The sequence below is a fragment of the Talpa occidentalis genome, unplaced genomic scaffold, assembly GCF_014898055.3.
Source record: "Talpa occidentalis isolate TD23 unplaced genomic scaffold, MPIMG_talOcc4v2.1 talOcc4.7, whole genome shotgun sequence".
NCBI lineage: Eukaryota > Metazoa > Chordata > Mammalia > Eulipotyphla > Talpidae > Talpa > Talpa occidentalis.
In genome coordinates this window covers 118,727,650-118,751,222 of record NW_023605083.1, presented here as the reverse complement: position 1 = coordinate 118,751,222, position 23,573 = coordinate 118,727,650, and the positions used below count along the sequence as shown (strand labels likewise).

Here is a 23,573-nt window from a genome sequence, read left to right as displayed (position 1 = left end):
GCCAGCAGATGGGAGGATGCAGGGAAACAGCACACAAGTCTAAGGGGGGTTGCCCAAGGGGGTTATTTTCATCATATATTTATTACATAAATATATAGTAAAATAGACGAGCAACAATTACCATAAAAATATCTTTCTTTAAAATCCTGACCCAAAACACAACGGGGTGAAAAATCGCACATAACAGACATACTGATTGTCAACGTGGGGCAGAAGTAGGAGCCCCCAAGTCACCCCTACTGGCCCCACCCCTCCCTGGGGAAGGGACCTACCTCCTTCCCTGTTTCTGGCCATTACCCCCCTCCCCCCACCCCAGCACCAGCTTCTTATACATTCAGTAGCGCCTCCAGGGAAGAGTCCCCTCCCCCACCCAGGAGTTCCCAGGGCAGGAATTACTGTCCCCCTTATGGACGGTGTCTGTGTCACACGCCCTGCCCTCTCCCAGCCCTGTAGGCCCGCCACCAAGGAAAGGGGTAGGGGCTCCTCCACCCCCACCCTCCCCAAGTCTGAGCAGGGAGGAGGCTGGATGAGGTATGTGTGTTATGAGTGATAGGAGGGGGAATACTGAGATGGAGAGGCCGGTGGTGGGGGCGGGTAGTGGTCATGGCTCTGGCACCCCCTTGTCCTGGCCTGGCCCCCTCATCCTATTCCCAGCAGTCCCTCCTCCCACCAATACTGCACCTGCTGCCCCACCCTGCCTGCCCTAGTGCCCTGGGCCAATACTGGGGGAGGCATGCTGAGCACCCACATCAAGGCCATCCCCTTCATTAGCACCAATGGCCCCCAGGAGAGGGCCCTGTCCCCCACTTTCACAGCAGGGACTGGGACAGCTGCCCCTCTAGAGCAGGTGCGTGGCACTCCTGAGTCTCCCTGGCTCCTCCCCGCCCCACGTGTACTCGCTCACACATTCACGCAGAGGAAAGCACACATACACCCCACGTCAATGAGTGAGGGGGAGAGGGTGGGGGCCGGGGCGGGGGTACTGAGGGATCACAGCTGATATGATTGGGGACGGGCTGGGGGGTTTCCCAAGTGCCTATAAGAGGCCATGGCTGAGAATGGTGATGACTGGGAGAGGTAGGGGATGAGGGACGGGGGAGACAGCAGACAGGTCAGGAATTCCACCGGGCCCCCGGGGGTGGGAGGAAGGTACGAGAGGGCTTATCCAAGGGACTGGAGTAATACAGGAATCAGAACCCCAGGAGAGAGAGAGAGAGGATAGAGACAGACAAAGACAGCAAGGGCAGCCCAGAAGCCCGAGGGGGTGTGGGGCAGGCACATGCACAGGTGACAGTGGATGCTCTTCCAGGCCCTCCACCTGTTGGAACACCTGAACAGCGGGGGAAGGACGGAACCCCGATGGGCAGCATGGCCTTGCCTTCCTATGTGTGTGTGTATGTGTGTGTGTGTGTGTGTGTGTGTAGGGGGCTGTGGCAGGCTAAGGGTCAGAGTGGGGTGGCAGGTTCCCCACCGCTTAAGACATTTTTGCCCCAATAGTGCAAAGCGCAGGAAGCCCTGGCACCCCTCCCCCCGCCCCCCTGCCCCATTCCCCATGGCTTCCGGGGGCATCTATGTCCACCCATCCATCCCTGCCGACATGCAGCCGAGCCCAGGGCCCTCTGGTCTGCTCTGTTCCTCCTGCCCTCCCCTACCCCACCTGCGGAGGGCCACCTCCTCCTCTGTCCCCTAAGGAGTGGGTGATAACCAAAGGGAGGGGGAGGTGGGCAGCTCACCCCAGTGCAGACCAACAGAGCACTTCTCACCAGGAGGGTGGGAGGTGGCTCAAGCCAAAGTCCCTGAATTAGAGAAAAGTAGAGGGGAAGGGGGTCCCAGGGGCAGAGGGTGGGGGCTGGCCTGAAGAGCTTCAAATAAAAAAGGATGAGCACCAACCACCCCCTCCCCTGGGCCCCCAACTAAGTGCCGTTTATCTAAGCACCCCCTTTCTGGTGCCTGCCTGCCCAGAGTCTGGGTTAGTGCATCAAGTAGGAGGGGGGAAGGAGGAGGTCAGAGGGCCCAAAAGACAGATGGGAACAGGGTTCTAAGGGGGTGGAGGCTCTGGGAGAAGCTCAGGCGCACCCCCCCTCCCCCGGGGCAGCAGCATCTGGATTGTAGCTAATACTGCAGGATGTGTGGAGGGCGGGAGCTCGAGCCACAGTTTTTCCTGTGTGGGTGCCAAGGTGTGGAGGGAGTGGAGGGGGACAGGGAGAGGCCCCTGGGGCTGGGCACTTGAAAGGGGAGCTGTGCGGGCAGCAGGGCAGGCTGGTGAGGGGCCAGCTGGCATCCAGCGTGAGAGGTAGATGGAACTCAGCGGGCACGAGTGGCAGAGAGCAGAGGGAGTACTGGGGTTGGGGTGCCAAAGGGGCACAGAGGGAAGGGCAGGGCAAGGGGGGTGGCCAGGACCCTGTTGTGTTAACTCACAGCTCTGATCGGCAGCCCTACCCTTGGGGACCTGGTATGGGGGGCAGTTCTCTCTGATTTGGGGGGAGATGGGGCAGCTCTCAAAGTGCATGGGGGTGGTAGGGGGGGTCCTCCCCTCTGGCCAGCCTCAGTTAATAACTTAATATCATATCTCTCTCTCTCTCTCTCTCTCTCTCTCAATCGCTCAATCTTTTTTTTTTTTTTTCTTTTTCTCTCTGTCGAGTTTTTCTTCATTTATCTCGTCCCCTTGCCTGGTATCCAAAGTGCAGTTAGAATGACTATAATTTTTAACCTCCAGGGGAGGAGCCAAGCCAAGCCTTTCTTTGCACCCAGGCATCTGGGGAAGAGGCCCTTAGCCTGGAGGGGGAACCTAGGCCAAGGAATGGGGGGGCTCTCGCTCGGGTTATGTAGGGGGTGAGTTGAGGGCATCTTCCCCCACCCCACATTCCTGTCCCTTACAGTCACTCCTTCCCCTACAGTTAAGATGGCTCTTAGTTCTCCCTCCCCTCCCCTACCTTCTCAGAGGACGGGGTCCTGGGAACTGCAGAACACGGTTCCCCAGCCTCCCACACTGTCCTGTTCATAGCAAGTTCATTTGTGTGCCCTGTCCCAGGGCTGGAGGCTCTGAGGAGGGACGGGGGCAGTGCGGGTGTGTGTGGGAGCTGAATCTATCCGAGGGCGAGAGGAAGGAGAGAAGAGGTGTGGGGGTCTCCCTCAGCCCCCAGCTCTGCCCCTTCTCTCCAGGCTCCTCCCCACCAGCTCCGCACACCCTCTGGCCGCCTGAGGCTTTAGACTTCCTGATCCTCAAAGACCTCGAGGAAGAGTGGGGGGAAGAGTTCGGTGGGGCACTCGACTTTCATGTGGAGGAAGCGGCTGGCGTGGCAGGCCCCGATCATGCGGAGGTCAGTCACCTTCATCAGCAGCTTGGGCCAGAAGTGCGGAATGTTGTGTTTGCGGTGGTTGACGTAGTGCTCGAACGCCAGCAGGTACGCCTCCTGACTCTTCTCGATCTTGTCCACACACAGCAGGCCCGAGCGGTCTGTGGGGAGGAGGGGCACGAGGGTGAGTGCGAGACAGCAGCAGAGGGACAGAGAGAGGGGGCTGAGGAGAAGGAGCGAGGACAGAGGGTGGAGACGTGGGCCTGGGAAGAGAGAGGAAACCTGCAGCAGAGAGAAGGGCTGGTGGTCGGAGAGGCTGGACCAGGCATAAAGCGAGGATGGAGGCAAGAGACAGGACTGAGAAGAGGCAGGATGGGGACAGGAGGTGATGGGAACAAGGTGGAGGTGGGGCATGAAGGGAGCGTGGGCGACAGATGGGCTGGCAGCAGAGGAAGAATGGACGAAGACAGGAGGAACAGAGGCGGGATCAGGAGGCAAAAGACAACAGCAGGGTCATGGATGACAGAGCAGGAGACAGGAAACAGGTAGGCTTGAGTGACAGAGTAGGCCTGGGTGACAGAGTAGGCTTGGGGTTGGAGGTGGAGAAGCCAGGGAGCAGAGAGACACTACCGGTCTAAGAAAGGACAAGAGCCCTTTCTGGGCCTGGGGCCAGTCACGCTCTGGGGCCACAGAAGCTGCCGAGCCCTCCCAGCCAATGGGCAGGTACCTGTTGACATTAGCAGCACAGCCTGCAGCAGAGCCACTTCCGTGTCATCCAGGTTAAAGGCAGAGAGTGACTTGCCCAGTTCAAAGATGGCGTCGGAGACGACGCCCAGGCCGCCATTCTTGAGCTGCTCTCGCTTGACAGCCATCTCTCCACTCAGGGTCAGGGTGTCGCTCTCGGGGTCGTAGCGGACAGCTGCCCGCAGGGACATGATCTCCATGCAGCACCCCTTCAGGAGGATGATCTGGTCTTCGCAAGGCAGCTGTGGAGTAGCAGGGCACAGGCACACTCAGCACGCCTCTCCCCACCAGAATCCCCTAGATGTCCTCTGGGGGCTTCAAGGTCAACAGCGGCTTCAGCCAGGAATGTGTACTTTGAACAGTCAACCTTGTGCTGGGCAGCAGACTTGCCTGTTTCATCAAACCTCACAAGTCTCCAAGTTAGGTCCCATCTCTACCTCCATCCCTACTGCAGATGAGGAAACCGCAGGACAGGGAGCCAGATAACGTGGCCAAGATCACACAGCTAGCAGGTATCGGACAGACTGTCGCCAGAGTTAGTGCTCTTTAAAATGAGGACAACTGGGCCTCCCTGGTGGCGCAAGGGGTTAAGCACAGCACTATGAAGCAATCCGCAGCCTCTGCAGCATGAGTTCAATCCCCGGCCGGCCAGGGAGCAACCCACATGGTGCAGCAGACCTCTCCTGACTTGCCCACTGCTCCCCTCATCAGTGTATTTCATTCAATCTGCCTGTTCAGTTCCCCACTCTGTTTCTGGTGAATCCTCTCACCCCACTCCCCCCTGCACCTCTGGCCTGTACCCCAGTACTTGTATGCATAAATAAATCTTTAAAAAAATAAATAAAATGAGGACAAATTTCGAGCTGTCTAGAGTTAGAATGGCCATGCAGAGTTCGTGGGGAGAGGGTCAGGGAAGGCCTGGGAGGGGCTGTGGGGCTGGGCACTTAGCCTGCTGGCTCCCCAGGGATCAGCTAGCCCAGGATGTAAGTGCATGTGTGTGCGTGTGCAGGCATGTGCACTCAAGAGCATGCACACATGTGCATGGGGTATACACTGGGGGTGTACTGAGCTATTGCTCCCTAGCCAGAGAACCCAAGGTGATCAGATGCTGGTATCAGGAAACCCCAGCGTCCCTCCAGTATGGTACCACATCTCTCTTCCCATCTGCCACTCACCTCGGAGAACATGGGCAGTTTTTTGGCAAAGTCCACCACGCGGGTGATGGCTGGGGTGATGATCTTGGTAAACTCGCTGAAGGCCTCTAGGTCCACCTTGTCTCCATCCGGCATGGAGACTATGGGTGACTGGCCAATGTCATCAGGCTAGAGGGAAAGACCGAGGTCAGCTGGGGCTGCAGACCCCTTTCAACTTCTCACTGAGGCTCCCTGCCCACCAGGGGGAGCTCCAGGGCAGCCTGGGGAAGAGGGGCCACCCAGCCCCAACCTAAGGCTTCTCTTTCACCTTGAGGCATAGAACATGGCCAGGGCTCCAAGCTGGCTAATAATGACAATGATCCTAGCAGTAGAAGTAATGTAGTAATAACGGAAGCTTTATTTGTTGGTTATTTAATATGCAGTTAAGCATATTTTATATATATTATCTCATTTAATCTTTACCACAATCCTAAAAGAAGATATTATAATTATCACCATCACAGAGGAGGAAACTGAGGCATAGCACACTTGAGTAACAGCCCCAGGTCACATGACCAGTAAGTGGTAGAACTAGGTTTCAACCCAGGAGCCTGACTCCTGTCGTTCACACACACACATCTGCCTGGTGTCAGAGACCGTGCTCCTCACAGCACACTGTTCCCTGTGTGGGCCACCAGGAACCAGAAACCAGTTTTCTACCTCCCCCCAACCCCCCACTTATAACCAACAGTCCATCTCCTCCCAAGCTGACCATTCACTTAGAACTCAGTTCTGCCAGGGCCTAACACAGTGCCTGGCACTCAGCAGCTGCCAAAAAATACAGTTTCAAGGTGTGTGTGTGGCGGGGAGTCATCTTTGGGTTGATTAATCCAAGGTGGCTTTCTGGAGGAGGCAAGACTCTGAGCTCGCTCTCCTCTCCCAGCCACTTGGTAGCTTCTCTCTCCACACCCCCCTTTTCCTTACCAGAAATTTCCGCCTCTGCTTCCAATGGCTGCCCTGGGCATTTGTGCTGCGATGGGCCTCCGTGGCAACATGGATCAGATCCCACTCTTCAGGAGTGGGCTCTGGTCGCTGCTGCAGGGACCGGATCATCTCCTCCTTCCGTCGCCGCTCCCGGTTCTGCTCGATTAACTTGCGCTTAGCCACCCGCTTTGAGTCGTCTAGAACCACTGTCAACAGAGACACACGGCCTTTGTGTGGCACTTTCCACACCCCTCCTGGAAACCATTCTTCCTGGGTGCAGGCTGGAGAAACTGAGAGAGGTTCAGTGATTCCCACACCAGCTAGCAGGTATGGGTACAACTGGGATAGGGATGACCGCTGGGACATAAGCTACAATTTGGGCTGCTCAGGAGGAATGGCACATTCTAGTGTACAGCGTCCTGGTGATAGCAGTTAGTAGTGACCTTGCCATCCAATTATCAGCCAGTGAGATGCCCTCTCTCAGCCAGAAGAGGGGGTGCCTTCTCTGGCAGTCAGGGATAATGTGGGGGTTGCTGAGGGCGTCTTTCTATCCAGTGACTCCCTCCATAAGGCCCTTGCGTGGTACGGGGCAGACAGGCACTGGAGCCTACACGCAGGACCCACAGAGTGACCCTTGGTTTCCTTTCCCCAGGGAGGAAGGCAGCAGGGACCTACAATCTGAGCATTCATCCTCCCCATCAGCCCAACCTGGATTGTCACTCTGCCCTGTGGGCCCTGAGGGTATCCTGGAAGGGGCCTGCCATATCTGAACACCCCCTCCCCTGCAGGCGCCGGGCTCTCCCCCTACCCGCCCCCTTACAGTCCATGGCCATGCCCACAGCGATGCACTTCTTGAAGCGGCACAGCTGGCACTGATTGCGGGTGATCTTGTCGATGACACAGCAACTATCATATTTGCAGGAGTAGGTGGGATGGAGGTTCTTCTGGATTGTGCGGCGAAAGAAGCCCTGAGGTGTGTATGGGGAGGGCAACAAAGCAATTTGTGAGTATGCATTCTCCTTCCTGAACCAAGCTTGCAGTCCTCTGGGGGTGGGGGAGGTGAGTGAGGGAGCCTGGCATCCTGCTGACCTAGAAGCCCAGCAGCGTCACTGGGCTTAGGCACAGGACATTAGAAATAGGGGCCTCAGACCCCAGGCTGCCGAGTGTGGGGCACATGGGGAGTGGTGGTGGGACGTAAAGATGGAGACATCTGGGCCTAGGATGGTATGAGGTGCTACAAGGCCTAAAGGAAGAACAGCTTGAGAAGTTTGACTAATACCTTACAGTCCATCTGGCTAAAAGACCCTAAAACAACACCAACCCCCAAAGCTATCCTCATATGGCTGTTGCTGTGCAGGTGGAATCTGTGAAATAGAGGGTCCAAAAGTGGAGAAAAGGCCTTGGGTATGAAGGCTAGAAGTTTTAAAAGAAAAATTTCTATTTTATATAAAAACATGTAGTCTGCTTTAAAGGGAAAAGCTTGTATCCAGATGGTAGCAATAAGAAGAGCTACTATGTGCCAGGGCATTTGAAGCCTTTTCTTCCATGCATCATTGCAGTTAGCACTTGTGTCACCCCCAGGAGGTAGGAACTGTGATCATCTCCATTTGACAGACTAGGAAGCTGAAGTTTAGAGACTTCAAGCAATTTGCCCAAAGTTGCCTGGCTAAATGGGCAGCAGCACCAGAACTGGACCTGAGGGAGGGCATCTCATGGTCTGGGCTTTCAGATTCTGGGGCACATTAAAATCCCTCAGGACCCTCACCAAAAATACAGATCCCTGGGCCTCACTCTAGTCCTACATCATCAGACTCTCTAGAGATGGGGCCAAAGCACCTCTAGGTTTTTTGGGGCTCCCCCGGGACTCATGTGTTTAAGGATAAGGTTCCTCGCTCTATGTTATGTGGCCCGCAATGCCTCCAGGAACACTGCCATGGAACTCTATCCTGGCTGATCTCGACTCTAAGAAAGAAAGGAACTTGAAGCCGTCACAAATTTTAAATGATTCTGTTTCTTGGAAGGTCTTACATTTTCAGGACGACGGCTAGGAAACCCCTGCAGTTTGTCTTGACCAAAGCGAACGCTCATGAGGGCTGCCCTAGTCTCTGCCCTTGTCCTCTCTGCCCAAGGCACCGCTACCCTCTCCTCAATGCCCCTGCTATGCCCCTGTTGATCTCCTCCTCACCCTTTCAGGTGCATCGGAAGTAACTGGGGAGTCTGATTCCTGGGCTCTACCACAAAAAGCTCTGATCAAGTAGGGGTGGACTGAGGCCTAGGGGTCTGCATTTCCCTCGCCCTGCAGGCAGCCAGGAGCCACGTTCAGAAAAACATGACATCTGTTTTAAGCCTGTCTGCCTGGCAGGTGGTGAGCAGGACACTAACCCCTCACCTATAACACACTAGCTGGCTGGCTGGCTGGCTGGCGGCTGATGAGGACTAGGTGCTTCCTTTGTTTTAAATACTTTATGTGAAAGATATCACTGAATTTCCCCTAAGACTCTACGAGGTAGGTAAAATAGGCAACATGACTATGCTCCTTGTATACATGAAGAAACTGAGGCCCAGGAAGGCTAGAGCAAGGATTATGAATGAACAAATGAATGAATAAGAAATAATGTTGTAAACAGCAGGTCGTAGGTTCCCTGTTTAAAGAGCTGTTGGTTGTACCAGGTGCTGAGGGCCTGAGTGAGAGATGGGGTCACGCATAGGGGGCGGAGCAGGAACTGGCTGGTCCATACCTTGCAGCCCTCGCAAGTGATGCAGCGGTAGTGGTAACCGGTTGCCTTGTCCCCACACACGACACACTGCTCGTCTTTGTCCAGGTAACTAGGGATATACCCTGGGAGGGAGGAAGGGGGGCAGGCAGGGAGGCATGGCTCGGGCCCATAGCAGAGAGGCTACTATGCTTACTCCATCTCCTCATTTTTCCTTTCTGGCCCATCCCTGACACCAGCCTCCCTGTACGGTTCTTTGTCTGCAGGTGGGGTCCTGGAGACATATCAGAGGTTATCATATGTAGCCTTTTCCCTAAGAACAAGGAGAATCCCCATCTGACTGTCCATTCTGGGGTTTTCTCTGCCAAAGCCAAGGGTCAGGGGAGGCAGGAAAGGAAGCAAATGTTAGCAGCTCATCTCAGAGGAATATAGCCCCCAGCCTGTTGGCCCAGACCCTAACCCTGGTGAGGTCTCAGACAAAGGGAGTTATGAAAGGGAAGGGGTCTAATCCATCCTCAAAACCCACATGCCCACAGAAGCCCTCTCACCTCCAGACAAGTCCATCCCAAGCCCTCTAGGAGGCTGTCCCCGTGGGACACAGGAGCGGCCGACACATGTGCAGGCCCCAGAGAGGCCTGGCCTGGTTGGGGGAGGGAGAGGAGGGGGTGGAGGGTACACATAGCTAAGCTCACCTGACATGCTGGTTTTCAGGGAACATTGGCCGTTCTTTCTTTTTCGCTTTCCATCTGGTGACCTGGCACTGGATGGGGGCAAGGTGGGCAGAGTCACAGAACAATGTGGGGGCAGCTCCCTTCTCATCCAATAGGCTTATATAATCCCCCCGACCCAATTCCCTCCATCTTGTGTCCTTGTTCAACCCCCACCCCCAGGTCAGCTGACAAAGCTGAGAAGGGTCCAGCAATCTGGAAGCTGCAGGGGACAGAGATAAGGTGTTTGGCTGGGGCACAAGTATGATCCAGTGCCCCAACACACACACACACACACACACACACACACACACACGAGCATAGAAGGTTAAGCACCCACACTTCACAAGATATCCACATATTTAAGCCTCAGTACATGACACCTGCAGAAGGAATCTTCAGGACACACTGAAAGCACCATAACCTTTCCACACACGCGCGTATGCTACATGTGTGGATGTCAGTACAAACCCAGGTGTGGCAGATAAACACAAGAATCTACATCTGTGCAACTTTCAGGACATTAAGAACGTGTATATGACCGCTAGTTTGTCTCCTCCCCTCTCCCCACGAACATGCTGCTTGATTTCCAGGCCAGGCATTTGTGCTAAATAACCACGGAGACTGAAAACAGTGCCCGGCAACTAGAACCTAGAACCAGGAATGAGAGAGCAGGAAGGGACTGCCAGAAGCCCAGTGTCCACGGCCTCCACTTCACAGAACAGCAACCGAGGTCCCGCTGGCCTGGTGACACTGGGCACTGGAGGAAGAGTCGGCACAAGGCCGAATGCCCCTTCATGTGGGGTGTGAGCAATTCTCAGCCATGGCACATATATGTCTCCAGTCTCTCCACATACGTGTTATGTAACCGCAGCACACACAGGTTACATAAGCCTTCGACATGCATGCACGCTCAATTGTATAACCTGCTACGCCCACCCTGTGAGGGGCAGGGTGCAGGGCCCCTCCTCCTGGAGCTGGATGCAGCTCCCAACACACTGACACAGTGACCTTGGCCAGGGTCACAGTCACAGACGGCACTGTGTTTCATGCCCCCTGGGGACTACCCTGTGCTGGAGGGTCAGACCTCCCTCCGGCCTCCAGGACGGGTGGGTGTGGGGAACTCCTGGCCACTTAGGTCCCAGGTGAGCTGGCAGCTCCAGCAATAACTAACCTCACAGTTTCTGGGTGTAGTTCCAGGGAAAGCCACAGGGTGGCGCAGAGACATGGGGAGGGAGGGTGTCAGGGGAGGGGCTGTAGCCTTGATGGGTGGGGGGCATTCCCGCCTTTCTCCAGTTAGGAGTAGACCCTCCCTGACCCATAGACCCTGGGCAGGAAGGTACAAAGGCTGCAAGCAAGAGCTATGAAGTGATAGGTCAGATCTTTTTCAGAGTCCCCTCTGGGGTAAGGATTTTGGGATTGGGTACCCCAGGTTCCCTACCTAACTGCCAGAACCATCCATTGCCTCCACCTCTCCAGGGACGCAGTCTTGGGCCCCAAGGCTTTGCCTGGCCAGGCCTCAGGCCTTCTGGCTCATGATCTGGTCTCCTAGGCAACGGCCACACTGCTCCCCAGAGCACCCCCTCCCCCAATCTCTCCATGGCCATAGGCACAGGCTGTACCCAGCTCCTGGGGCACCATGCCAACTGGGACAGAGCTCTGTGCCACTTGGAGCCAATGGGAGAGGCAAAGACCCTCTGGGCTCCTGGAGGGCAATGCAGCGCATAGGTAACCTGGCCCTCTCTGTGTATGGGGCTGCTGCCTCCTTCACATGTGAGCACAACTCTCCTAGTTGGCATTCACTTCCACTTCCTGGGAGGAGCCCATGACAGCGCCCGCCCTTGCCCACGAACAAGGAAGAGCTTGTGGGGCTCCCAATAGGTTCCAAACATAAGCGTGGGCTGTGACCAATGGTGATGGGTGCACGTGCCCTGAATGTCACGTCACATACACCGTGGCATGTGGAAGGCGCAGCAGTGGGTAGATGCCAACAGGCTGGTAGGGAGAGCAGGAGGACAACAGCAGGCCGTCTGCAATCTACACACTCAGGTGAGGGCAGCAGTGTCAGAGGAGATGGGGGCAGCAGCCATGTAGGTGCCTGCTGCCTGCAGTTACTCTGCTCTGCATCACCCACCCCCTCTGCAAAATGGGCATCTCTCAATCCAGGTGCCCAATTCCCTGTGAATCTGAACATGACCTCACCTCCTGGGCAAAGGTAGGCAGCAGGCTCTTTGGCCTCATGCCCATCCCCCAGAGGTGCTTAAAGGGCCCAGGCTCAGCTCTCTGTTGCCAGGTCACCCTGCCTGTGGCCTAAGAGTTGACACGACCCAGTGGTGGGACCTGTTACCTGTTCTCCTCTGGGTCTGACCCACACTCCACCTTGCTTGGCTTCTGTTCCATTCACTTCAATTCCATCCAGGATGCCCTCCAGCACGCCAAGAGACTGGGGTGGGCACACTGGCCCCCCCGGCACAACCACAGGCCGCCCACCCCCTGCCACCCAGGCCCTAGGGCATAGCACCCATGGTGCCCGCCTCAGCACTTGGCCTTTCACACCATGCCCTGCACCCCAAGAGGGGCGGGCGGTGAGAGGGGCCAGGGAGTGGCAGGTGGCAGGGCTGGGGGGCAAGCAGGGTCTGTGGGTGGTCCTGGGTTGGGGGAGTAGCTTCAGAGTCTTGTACTGTCCAGAGGTCCCTGTGGAGAGAGGAAAGAGGGGCAGGGATAAGAAGGTGCCAGGGGGTGGGTGGATAAGGCTCCTCTGGTGGCATTATTTTGGGGCCCCTAATGAGATGGTAGTGGGCATGGGAGAGGCCCAGGATAACCCCTCAGTTAAAAAGGTACAGCAGGCGAGATTGGAGATCCACATCCTAAACCCCAGACATGGAAAGGGATGAAGGGAAAATATGAGGTAATCCATGTACCATGTCTCAATCCTCATATTCAATCAAGCGCTCGGCCCTTAACATGAGCCAGCTTTTCCTAACTCATCAGTATTAGAGCAAGAGGGAACCAGAGCTGAGCTTCCGCCCAGGTACTAGAGGGACCCATGGAGGAAGGGTGGGTGGAGGTCACCCACAGTTCCATCTGAGGGCCTTGAAGAGAGACCCTGAACAGAGTGGGAGAGGGCCCCCCCACCCCCATGCTGCTGAGGTAGGGCTACTCCCCAGCCCCTGTCCCAAGAGCTCCAGAGAGTTTCCCAAACAGGGTCCCAGACTGCCCAGTTGGCTGAGGTGGGCAGCCACCTAGCAGGACGGCAAGGAGGGGGCGGGAAACGAACACACGTTCACTGACTAGATAATACGCGTCCTCTGAAGTGGACCTGGAACTCTATGGATAAGGAAACCAAGTCACAGAAAACTCGATCACTCTCTCAAGTTGACACAACTTGTTAGCAGGGAGCTCAGTGACTCTAAGCCCGGCTCCAATGCCAGCCGGGTTCTGCTACCCAGAGTCCAGGCAGTGCAAACCGGCACCCACCTTTTCCTCTGTGCTGCACCTCGGACCCCGGCTGCAGCCTGGGGCTTCCGGTCTGCATGCAAAGGCAGGTGTGGGCATGCAAGGGGGACAAAGGGTGCAGCTCCCCACATACAACCTCCATCACATGGCTGTTGCCCCAAGACCTAGCCCCTGGGCCCCCCGGGCCCCACCCCTAGATACTGATAAGGAGCCAGGGTGGGAGGGAAAGGGAAATATAAGTGAGGCTACTAGGCTGGGCAGGGCAGGACAGGGGAACAGGGCCTCTGCCCCAGGGGGCCCCCCCCAGCGTGGGGAGCATGGCAGGAGTACTGGAGGGTTGCCTGTTGTGCCTCTGATACCCCCACACCAGGACTGGGCACTAGGGGCTGGACAGGAGACTGGGGGGGGGGGCAAGCAGGAGCCTTAGCCCAGGGAGCCGTCAAGAAAGTAGGTCAAGTTTTTCTTGGCTTGTGGAGAAATTCCTGTTATAAATTTATAATGGCGTAGCCAGCGCTAAGGGGTGGAGGTGGGGGAAGAAGTGGGTGGGGATGCCCTGGGACTGGGCACTGGGGCCTGCTGCTCTCAGCCAGAGTAGTGAAGGAGAGGGGCCGGGCAGCCGTGGGGGATGGGCTGGACAATAGAGGGGCTATTTTCTGTTGCCTCTGTTTCCATTTCTGCCTGGGCCCAGCGAGGCTTCGTTTCATCTGTCTGACTGTATCTGAATGTCTCCCTCTCTCTGTGTGTTGTCTCTCTGGGCCTGGGTGTCTCCCTGTCTCCCCCCGAGGCTGTGCCTCGGTGCTTGGCACACCCTGGCTGCGGTGCTGCCCCCGCCTGTCTCCTGCCCACCTGGCATGCTGCCACCACTTGTTTACAGAAGCTGGAAAAATCCACTCGCCAGCCGGAGGCCCAAGCGCCCCCGGGGAAGGGAGGAGGCAGGCACAGGAGTGGGCATGCTGAGAGAGGGACAGCCCTGGGGAGCAGGCCCTGGGGGCAGGCGAAGAGGGCCAGGGTGTGTGGGAATGGGAATTAGCAGCTGTGGCCTGGCGGCAGGGAGCACCCGACAGCCACCACAGGGCAGGGGCCACTCCCACCCTGGCCCATGGCTCTGGAGAACCCCCTCCCCCTGCACCTTCAGCACTGCCAGTTGCTACAGGGCACACCTGGGGTAGTGCCAACCTAAGCCACCATGTTTGTTTTCCCTTCCCCCTCCCCAGCCCAACCTTAACTCCAAATGTGTCTGGGTACTGCCAAGGGCTTGCACGTGCCCGCTGGGGGGAGGGACAGGTTCCCTTTCTGCCCTACCTCTGGGCCAAGGGGAGGGGTCTGGGTGCCCGTCAGTGCACCCTGGGCTATGCTTAGCCTCTGGCAGGGGCTAGGGGAGCAAGGCGCTGACCTCGATGCTTCCAGCACCCTTGCCTGGTATGTAGCAGGAGGCTGGAACCCCTGAGGATCCCTTGTCATCTCTCTAGGGCCTCCAGAGCCACACAGAGCAAGCAGAGGCCCAGCACGTGGGGAGGCACCTACCACGTGAGTCTGTGGGAGCGGGGCAGGTAGGGGCAGGGATACCCACCCTGAAGGGCAGCCTTTCTCTCCTCCTCCTAGAATCCAGCTTAATTCCCCAAGCTCCTCCCTGTCCCATCCCCTGGAGAGGAGGAGGCTGGGCCCCAACTTGGTGGAGGGGTGGAGCTGCGGGGTTCTGAGACTAGGCTGGACAGCCGGATGGCAGACCCACCTGTCGGCTGGTCTGGCCACCCACTCCCTCTTTGTCAGATAAGAGCCTCCGGGTGTCAGTGTGGGCAAGGTGCCCGAGGAGGGGGAAGCGTTTCATTAAGCTGATGAGCTTCTACAGTGGGGGGGGGGCAGGCTGGGGGCAGGAAAGAGAGGCCAGTGCAGCATCCATGGGCACCAGGCCAGGGTTCCACACTGACTGCCCCACTCCAAGTCCTGTGGACCCAAGGGACACCCCCTAAGGACTCTTGGGGCAGCCAGAGGAGACTCTGTGCACAGAATCTCACCCTCCAAACTCTGCAGATGCTTCTCACCTGCGTGTCTGCTCTTGGTGTTGGCCCACCTGTCTGAGGCCCCTGAACTTTGTCCTTAATTTTCTAAGGAAAGCCCAGCCCTCCTGCTGGCAACCGCGGAGGGAAGGACCCACAGATAGAGGGACTGAGGAAAAGGGAGAAAGAGGAGCAGAGGGGTGCAGGGGAGGAAAGACAGGAGGGGTGGGAACAAAGAGAAGGGCAGGGTGGGGTAGAGGCAGAGATGACAAGGACGCAGGGGAAGGGAGAGCAGCGGCAAGAGATGGGGGTGGGGGAGACAAGGGATGAGGCAGAGCAGAGGACAGATAAGGGGAGGAGAGACGGATGAAGGAGAGGGGAGACAAAGAGAGAAAGGTAACAAAGAAAGATGGGTGGGGGGTGCTTCATGCCCCGCCTCAGTCCCACCCCATGGAGGCTGGGGGAGGGGGGAGTAGAAATGGTTTCCACGGTGACAGCTGGTTCTTGGTGGCCTGGCATGTGGGCTATTAATAGTGCTGTGGGTAGGTTCACACCTCCCTCTCCCCTTCCCCTCTGCCTGCCGCTGGGAGGGGATACTTCCCCCCACTCCCAATTACCTGGCATTGAGGCCCTGAACCCACATCATGGGAGCCAAGAAGGATGATGCTAAGGGACCCTGTGTCCACTGTAGCCCAAACACACACATGCATGCACACAAACACACATGGACACACAGAGGCATGCACAGGCAAACACAGGCAACTGGGTGCAGACACTGGCACCCGTGCCAACATGGCTCCCATGGGCAGCCACAGAAACGAACAGCCCCTGGGAATCTGGAGGCGGTGGAGGTGGCAGCAGCCAAGCAAGCCCCCATGTTGAGGGTTACATGCCTCTCAGGGCTGGGACCTCTTTTTTCCTTTCCAGAACCTTCCCCCTCCATGGCTCAGGTATGGACTGAGCAGGGCAGCCCCACCCAACTCCTTGTTATCCTAGTGCCAGAAAAGAGAGGGGGAGTGAAGGCGGGAAGGAAGGTACTATTTGGCAGGTGTGAGGTGGAGAGGCGCACAGAGGCATCTGCTTGGTAGGTGGGAGGCAGGGAGGGAGGTCTCCTGGAGGGGGGGATGGGATTTCTGGAACTAAGGGGCAGTGACCCTTAAGTCCAATCTCTTAGCACTCCTGAGCCTTGGAGTTTAGAGAACAGGAGATGGGGTGGGGGATATGACATAAGGGGGAGACTGGTTCCTTAAACAAAGGATCCTGTCCCCCCAAAGAATATAACAGGAAACTCGCCCCTGCAGGTCAGAGACAGAAAGACATAAACAGCGGCCTTGACTTGGGCCAGATGCCCAGTAGGAACATCAAAGACTGTGTTCCCCCCCCCACTAGAACCTCACCCACCTGCTGCTCTCCTCTCCCTTTCAAACCCCAGGCCCTTGCCAGTCAGACATCAAGGTGGGTGCTGGGGTCTGGTGCTCACCTCCATCCCCCCCAGACCACTGAGGGTGGCTGTGGGACACCCACACCCAAGAGCTCCATCCCTCCCCCCTGCTAGCCCACAGAACATCGCACCCATGCCCCAACGCCCCCAGGAGTGGACGCAGGACATCCAAGTAGCCAAGAAAGCAGATTTAGGAGCACCCCCCAAGCTGGGCATGGCACACACCCCCTCCCCCGCCAGCAGCCAGCGGGTAATCGGAGCTGGGAGCTGGGGCAGCTGGAGGCATGAGTGTCACGGGGCCAAGGCGCCCGCTACAGATGGCATCCTGGGCACAGGGCTTGGGGTCCTCCCCTCCCCACCACTCCCCTCTTCTGAGGAGGAAGAGCAGCAGAGAGGCGCTGTCTGCAAGCGCCCGGGAGCATCACCCAGGAGAGGAGGGAATGGTGGAGGGAGAAAGAAAAGCAGGAATGTTCTTCCAGGCACCCCAGGGAGCAGGAGCTAGCCCCTACTCGAGCAGAACTGGCGAGGAAGGGAGACAGGAGGAGGGAGGAGAGGCAGGCAGGGAGAGGGGGAGAGAGGATGGAGAGAGAGGAGGGGGGAGATACTGAGAATTTGTGTGTGTATGGTGGGGGCAGACTGGAGGAGGGAGGGAGGGAGGGAGGGAGGGAGGGAGGGAGAATGGAGGGAGGGAAGAGATACTGAGAGCGTGTGTGTGTTTGTGTGCGAGGGGGGAGCGCGCGCTCCAGCGCAGGCAGCAGCCAGTGTGCGCATGCGCGCAGGCGAATGCAGCTGAGCCTCCGGCACACACACGGACACGTGCAGAGACACACACGCACACTCACCCCGCATGCGCAGAGCCCCGGGCTCGTCCCGTTCCAGCAGATATTCACAGCCTTCCTCGGCCCACACATGCACAAAACACGCACACATGGACGCGCACACAACACACCCACTCGCTGATGTGTACACAAAACTGATAGCCACCGGGGCCTCCGGGCCCCGGCGCCCCTCCCCAGCCCCCGCGCCCGGGTAAAAGAGAAAATGAAACAGGCAGCGAAGGCTCTGGAGCAGAAAGAGCTCCTCTCTTCCCTAAGAGGCACGGGAGGTGGGCTGGCGACTTGGTCCAATCACACTGCTGGCTGCGTGTGTGTGTGTGTGTGTGTGTGTGTGTGTGTGTGTGTGCTGTGGCACTAACCTTCCAGTCCAGTCCCTGGTCCCCAGATTAGGTGTCCACACCGCCAAGGCAGGGGACCGTGCATAGCATAGCATTTCCTAGGCCCCAGTAAGTTCCATCTCGCTGCCTTTGTCTAGCCAGAGAACTTCTGACCCCTCCCTCTGGCCCACCTCACACAATGGCATATAAGAGGGAGGTCCCTTTTGGTACCCCCGCCTGGGTCTGCCAGGGGGGAGGGCGGGCAACACCATATGCCTGAAAACCATATGCCCCCGGCCACACACCAGCCCCAGATGCTTCCGTGAGAGACAGGGCTGTTTCTCTGGTTCCAGGGCACGCATATTCCCGGTGCCCAGACAGCCAGGCCCCAGGAGGAGAGGAGACTCCATAGGCGGTGCTCACCAGGCTGGAGGGAAGCAGCGCGGAGAGAGCACAGGTGTCATTCCTGCCTTATGTTACCTCGCTCTCCATGAGGTAGGCATCCTTGTCTCCAGATGATGAAAACCCAAGTCCAAAGGCAACAATTGGTGAATGGCAAAAACTCAGCCTCCCAACTTCCAGCTGGTGGTCTTTCCACCACGGGCCTGCTGGCTCCCCCCTCAACTCCCCTCAGAGGCACAAAAGACACCCCCCCCCCAGCACTTCTGCAGCCCTGAGAATTAGAGGTAAGTTAGGCACATACACACACACCCCCAGCTTACCCCTTGCCCTTGCTGCACCTTGAAGGAACTAAATAAAAGGGATCTGGGGGAGACAGGGGTCTTATCATTAGACTCAAGGAGGGAATGCGACAACCCAGGACAGACACTGGATCTCAAGGTGCCACACCTACCACCCTGGGCCTTGCTGGGTGCCACTTCACACTAATGGCCCCTCCATGCAGGGGTAGGGAGTCTGGTGTCCTGCAGCCAGGGCTGGGGCCTAGGGATTGGGGCGAGGGTGTACTTTCCTTGGTATTTCTCTCCTCCACCCCCAGGGCTCAGACTTATCCCAACACAGGTGCAGTGATGCCCAAACACTGATGCATGTACCCCTCTCTGGGGAGGGATATCCTAAGCCCAGATGCCAAGGACTCCTTTTTAAGAAGCAGCTAGAAGGTGAGGGTCAGAGGGGGGCAGGGCAGAGGTGCTCCAGGTGGCAAAAACTTGTAGAGGGGGAGAGAGAAAGAGGTGACATGAAGGCAAGGAGGCTGGAAATGAGGGGCCCACTAACCTCCCATCCTCCAGTCCCCCACCTAGTCCCATTCCTGGGATGTCTAGGAGACTAAATTCTCCAAGAAGCTCTTCAGAGAAATCCAGGGGACCCCAGCCCCCCAGGCTCCCTCAGTCACAGCTTACACACAAGTGCTTTGATACACCTGCTGCTTTTTAAAGCATTTTATAAGTTCTAACTCCTTTAATCCTCAAAAAGCTGAATGGGGCAGATATTATCATCCCCAATTTACAAATAAGGCAAGGGAGAGGTTAAATTGGTTAAATCACATGCCCAAGGTTATACAACCAGCAAGTGGCAGAGCAGGGATTCAAACCCAGGCAGTCTAGCTCCTAAAAATATCCCTGCTCTTAACCTTTACCTGCTAGAGAAATGGTGCCTCTATATTCGTTTCCTGCAACTAAGCCTCAGTTTCCCTCTCTGTAGCAGGCCACAGATTCTCCATGGAAGGGTCACTTCCGGTGCCTCCTCATTCGAATAGATCAGGGCTAGGGGGGAGCATGCTCAGAAATTCTTGGTGCCTGCTGTCCCAGTGGCCTCTGTTCAAATCTTCCCCTCTGGTAGAGTTGTTGGATCTGCCACTGCAGGCTGGAGCCTGAGCTCACGGGAGAGGATATAGTCAGGGCAGCTGTACCCTCAGAGCCTAGCAAAGAGGGCACAGCTGTTGGGCATCTCTGAGGTGGGCCTCAGCTGCCAGGGGTATGGAGAAAGGCCACTATGAGTCCTGCCACAGACCCAGCTCAGCTAGTCCTGCCCACTCCCGCCACTGGCTGCGGGGGTGATTATTTTCCAGCAGGTCAATGTGGTGGGGAGCTCCTCACTGGTTTGTTTAGGCACTAGCCAGCTGCAGCCTGCACACCCAGGGCCGCCGCAGAGGTGGTGTCCGGGCTGAGTCTGCCAGCCTGAGAGGTCAGCAGGGGCAGCAGCTGACCCCCACCCCTCCTGACCAATCCCAGCCCCCAAAACTTGCTGGCCGCAACTGCAGCTCTGAGGAAGCTCAGGATGTCCTGAACAGCCAGCTGAGCCCCCCGCCCCCCACTCCAACCTCTCGTTGACCCCAGAGGCAGGGCGGGCAGGCCAAGGGGCGGAGCTGGAGTATTAACAACTGGAAAAGTATGAAGAACATCACTGCCAGTTCCCAGCTCTGAGAAAGGAGGCTGGGGCAGAAACAGAGACAAGAACAGGGGTAGACAGGGGCAGCGACAGGGTGAGAGAGACTGGCAGAGAGACAAGGAGAGGGAGAGCAGAAACAGCAAGACAGCAACAGAGAGACAGAGGAATTCCAAGTCAAAAATACACATCACTCACCCAGACACTCACCAGCATAAGGCCCCCTAAGGAAGGCATCCAAGTTTAGACAGGAGGGCAGAGGTGGGAAAAGAAGCCAGGCTCTAGAGCTCAGCTGGCGGTGAGTGAGGGGCCCCAGAAAAGGCTCAGGCCAATGACCCTCAGCAGGGCAGCTAGTCCCCCATCTCTGCCTGATTTTGAGGTAGGGATAGGGGCCATTCCCCAGGAGCCAGCTCTCCCCAAGACCCTCCCTCTTCCTCGCAGCAGCCAGGATAATCCCAGCCACTAGAAGCCACTGGACACTGCTTCAGGCCCCTGACTCGGCCCTCTGCAACCCCCTTGTCCCGCTCTCTTAGCTCTAATTTCTCTGACCCTCCAAACAATTAAAAACCAAAAAACACCCTGAGCCTAGAGGAAGACAGCATGAAGCTGGAGGGGGACCCCTCTGCACAGCACATACATCTCCTCGGGCTGTGCCTGACTGCCTGGCTAGTGGGGGTACCTGGCCAACTAGTTGTTGGCGCAGACCTGTGACCGCATGGACCTGAGCCTCTCGAAGGCCTTCTGCACCGGGTCCCCGGTCGTGGCAGATGAGTGATGTGCACCTGTCTGGAGTGCCCATAGTCAATCAATTCACATGTCATTACAGAGGACCTGTGCTAGGCTCTGGATAGGTCGAGAGCTCTTCCAGGGATCCTCCCAGGTCCACAGGAGGCATCGAGTGGGGTGGGATGACCAGCCATATCGATGGACACTCTCATGGGGCCCGTCTGCCTTGCACCATTATGCCAGGGAGCAGGGGTTTTGTTGTACGCAGCACCCCAGAGCGCCACAGGAGTCTAGGAAAATACTTGTTGCTGACTTCCACATCCACACGTTGATGTGTAACTGCGTGTACCTTTGTCGGGGGGAGGGTGACTGTCGCGGCAGGCGGTGATGGCCATGGGACTGGGCTCATGCGAGCACGTGTGTGCCTGAGTGACAGGGTCTTTTGTAATGTGCGGCTGTGTGCAACCGCTCTGTGTTCATGCATGCGTGTGATAGTGACTTTTTCTGTGTGGGTGATGACGACTCCTCCTTGCCCCTGTGTGTGACAGCTTCTCCGTGTGACCCTGTGCGTGGGTATGTGCATGGGTCGGTCTCCCTGCTCCTGGTCTCCCGTGGGTGTGTCCCGCCCCTCTGAGCTCCCCAGTGCAGCCTCTGCCTGCCTTTTCCCTTGTCCCCATGTGGGTGTGTCCGGCAGCTCCTGTCCTTGAGTCTGCTGGGTGTCCCCGGGAGTGCATGTGGCTGTCTGTGCGGGCATATCTCTGTCTGCATGTCACATATGCTTCCCCCCTCAGCTTGGACAACAGCCCCCTGCATCCCTTCCCCCTCCTGGGGCCAGAGCCAGCATTGAGGGGCTGACTCCCACCCCTCAGGCTTTCCTTCTGCGACCTCCACCCCTGGAAAGGGTGGCTCTCCCTCCATTACCCCTACCTCCCCCCCTTTTCTTCCACACCGGACAAGGGAGGGCCCCCGGCAGGGAAGGGGCACCAGAGACACGTTGCAAGGGGAGGAAAAACAAGGGAGGGGGACGCACAACACAGGGCCATTTCTCCACTTCCCCAACCACCCTGGCTCGCAGCTGTCCTAATGATCCAGGGACCCTCAAATACACTCTCCCCCATACCGCACACGCTCCCCCCCCACCGCCAGCCGCGTTTTTGCAATTAGGAGTGTTGCAACCGGAGAGCCATGCTCAAATGGGGAGGCGGGTGAATTGCTGGGGGGGACTTCCCTTGCTCGGGGCCCGCGCAAGCCCACCCTACGCCCCACTCATGCTGCCCTTCGCGGGTAAAGGCTGCTTTGCAAAGGCCACTCGGCCTTGGCCTCCGAGGCTAGGGGTGGGGGCTGGGGGGGCAGGCCTCCGGCGCACCGTAAACAAACCGCGGCGCGGCGGGCGGGGGAGCTCCCGCCGCCGACAGCGGGGCCGGGTCGGGGAATGCGCAGCAGACGGGCCGGACAGAGGCCGGGCGGGCCCTCGAGGGGGAGGCCTGGACGCCATCTCAGCCGGCGAACCCCGGGGCCCACCGACCTCCCGGCAACACCTCCCTTCCCCAGGGCGTAAGTTGCAAGCTCCCGGGCTGTGACAGGGTCACCGGGGCGCCGGGAGAGGCTGAGGCTGCCCGCGGGCACCCCCCGGGCGCCCCCAGCCCGCTTGGGAGCCGGCCAGAGAGCACCGCGGCTTTGCATAATCAATCGCGAGACATTTGCATATTAATACCCCCGCGCTCCCTCCCCCTTACCTCGGCGTGGCGCGCTGGACCGGGCTGGGCAGCGACGCGGGGTCTCAGCGCCCCGAGCCGGGGGCGTCCATGGGGGGCCGGTGGGGCCCGGGCCGCCCGCCTCCTGCGCCCGGGTGTGAGTGCGAGTGAGCGCGGGGGGGCGGGGGGCGAGTGTGGCGGCCCCGCGGCTCCTCCGGCAGAGGCGGCGGCCGCTCTTGGCTCCTCCCTCCCCCGCCCCGCTCCGGCTGGGGCTCGAGCTCGGCGCGCCCGGCCGGCTCGCGGCTGCTCCCTGCAGGCCGCCTCGCCGCCGCCGGCCCCCGCCCCGCGCCCCCGCCCCCGCCCCCCGCCGCGCCCCGGGCCCCGGGCCAGCCGCCCCTCGGCCGCCGCCGCCCGGCCCTGCTCGGACTCGCCCTCCCACTCCGGACATCTCCAGCAGGAGTGGTGCTCGGTGACATATTTTGGAAAAGATGTCATTTAGGAAATAGCCTACGCTTGCTGGAAGAATGGGCGGTTTGGGGGTTTGCACCGTGGGGATGGAGAGGGGAATGTAGACGAGGCGCCTGCACCTTCTACGTGGAGAGAAAGTCTGAATACCTAACCCCAGAGGTTTAGAGTTTGTATCTGAGTTCGGGTCCCTTCTCTGCCAGTAGCTCTCTGTGTGACCTTGAGCAAATCACCACCACTCTCAGGGGCAGAGCTTCCTCAACCTTAAAATGCAGGACTGGCGCATGACCCCTGAGATCCTTTTAACTTCAATCATCCTATGTTTTTTAAAAAGTCCTTTTTTTGGGGGGGGGTTACTTCCCATCACCTTCCTTCCCCTCTCACTTCAAATGTCACCTCCTCCAACATCGGCTCTTTCTATCCACTGTTACCAGTCATTTCCTCAGCAATCTGGTTCCCTGGCTAAGCTTGCCACACCCCCTCTACTCAGCTTCACGGAGGTGGTCTTTCCGCCTGTGTGTACCCCCTCCCCCACCAGAATCCAAATGCTGCCAGGGCCAATCTAAGGCGTAAAGTGGGCTGCACAAAAATAGATCCCCTTCCCCAAAGGAAGGTCTCCATCATGTCAGTACCATCCCCCATGTGCGCGCGCGCGTGCGTGCACACGCACACACACACACACACACCTGCATTCATGGACATAAAACCATTCTAGTGACG

At 57.9% G+C, this 23,573-nt stretch overlaps 2 protein-coding genes across 3 annotated transcripts in view; one reads left to right on the top strand and one right to left on the bottom strand.

Moving 5' to 3' along the window:
* Nucleotides 1–62: 62 nt before the first annotated feature.
* THRA (thyroid hormone receptor alpha) lies at nt 63–22,598 on the bottom strand. The gene is made up of 9 exons (XM_037494556.2): nt 22,431–22,598; nt 11,926–12,272; nt 9,564–9,631; nt 8,896–8,996; nt 6,978–7,125; nt 6,158–6,363; nt 5,216–5,362; nt 4,024–4,282; nt 63–3,457 (listed from the first exon to the last, which is right to left on the bottom strand). Exons 2-9 carry the CDS (start codon nt 11,976–11,978, stop codon nt 3,207–3,209), a joined length of 1,233 nt encoding a protein of 410 aa, XP_037350453.2. The 5' UTR covers nt 11,979–12,272; nt 22,431–22,598; the 3' UTR covers nt 63–3,206.
* MED24 (mediator complex subunit 24) overlaps nt 22,161–23,573 on the top strand; it is a 32,826-nt gene continuing 31,413 nt past the window's right edge. For both annotated transcript variants that reach the window (XM_037494551.2, XM_054689589.1), the window contains exon 1: nt 22,161–22,248. The gene's annotated coding sequence lies outside the window, so the exon portion shown is untranslated. The remainder of the gene's footprint in view (nt 22,249–23,573) is intronic.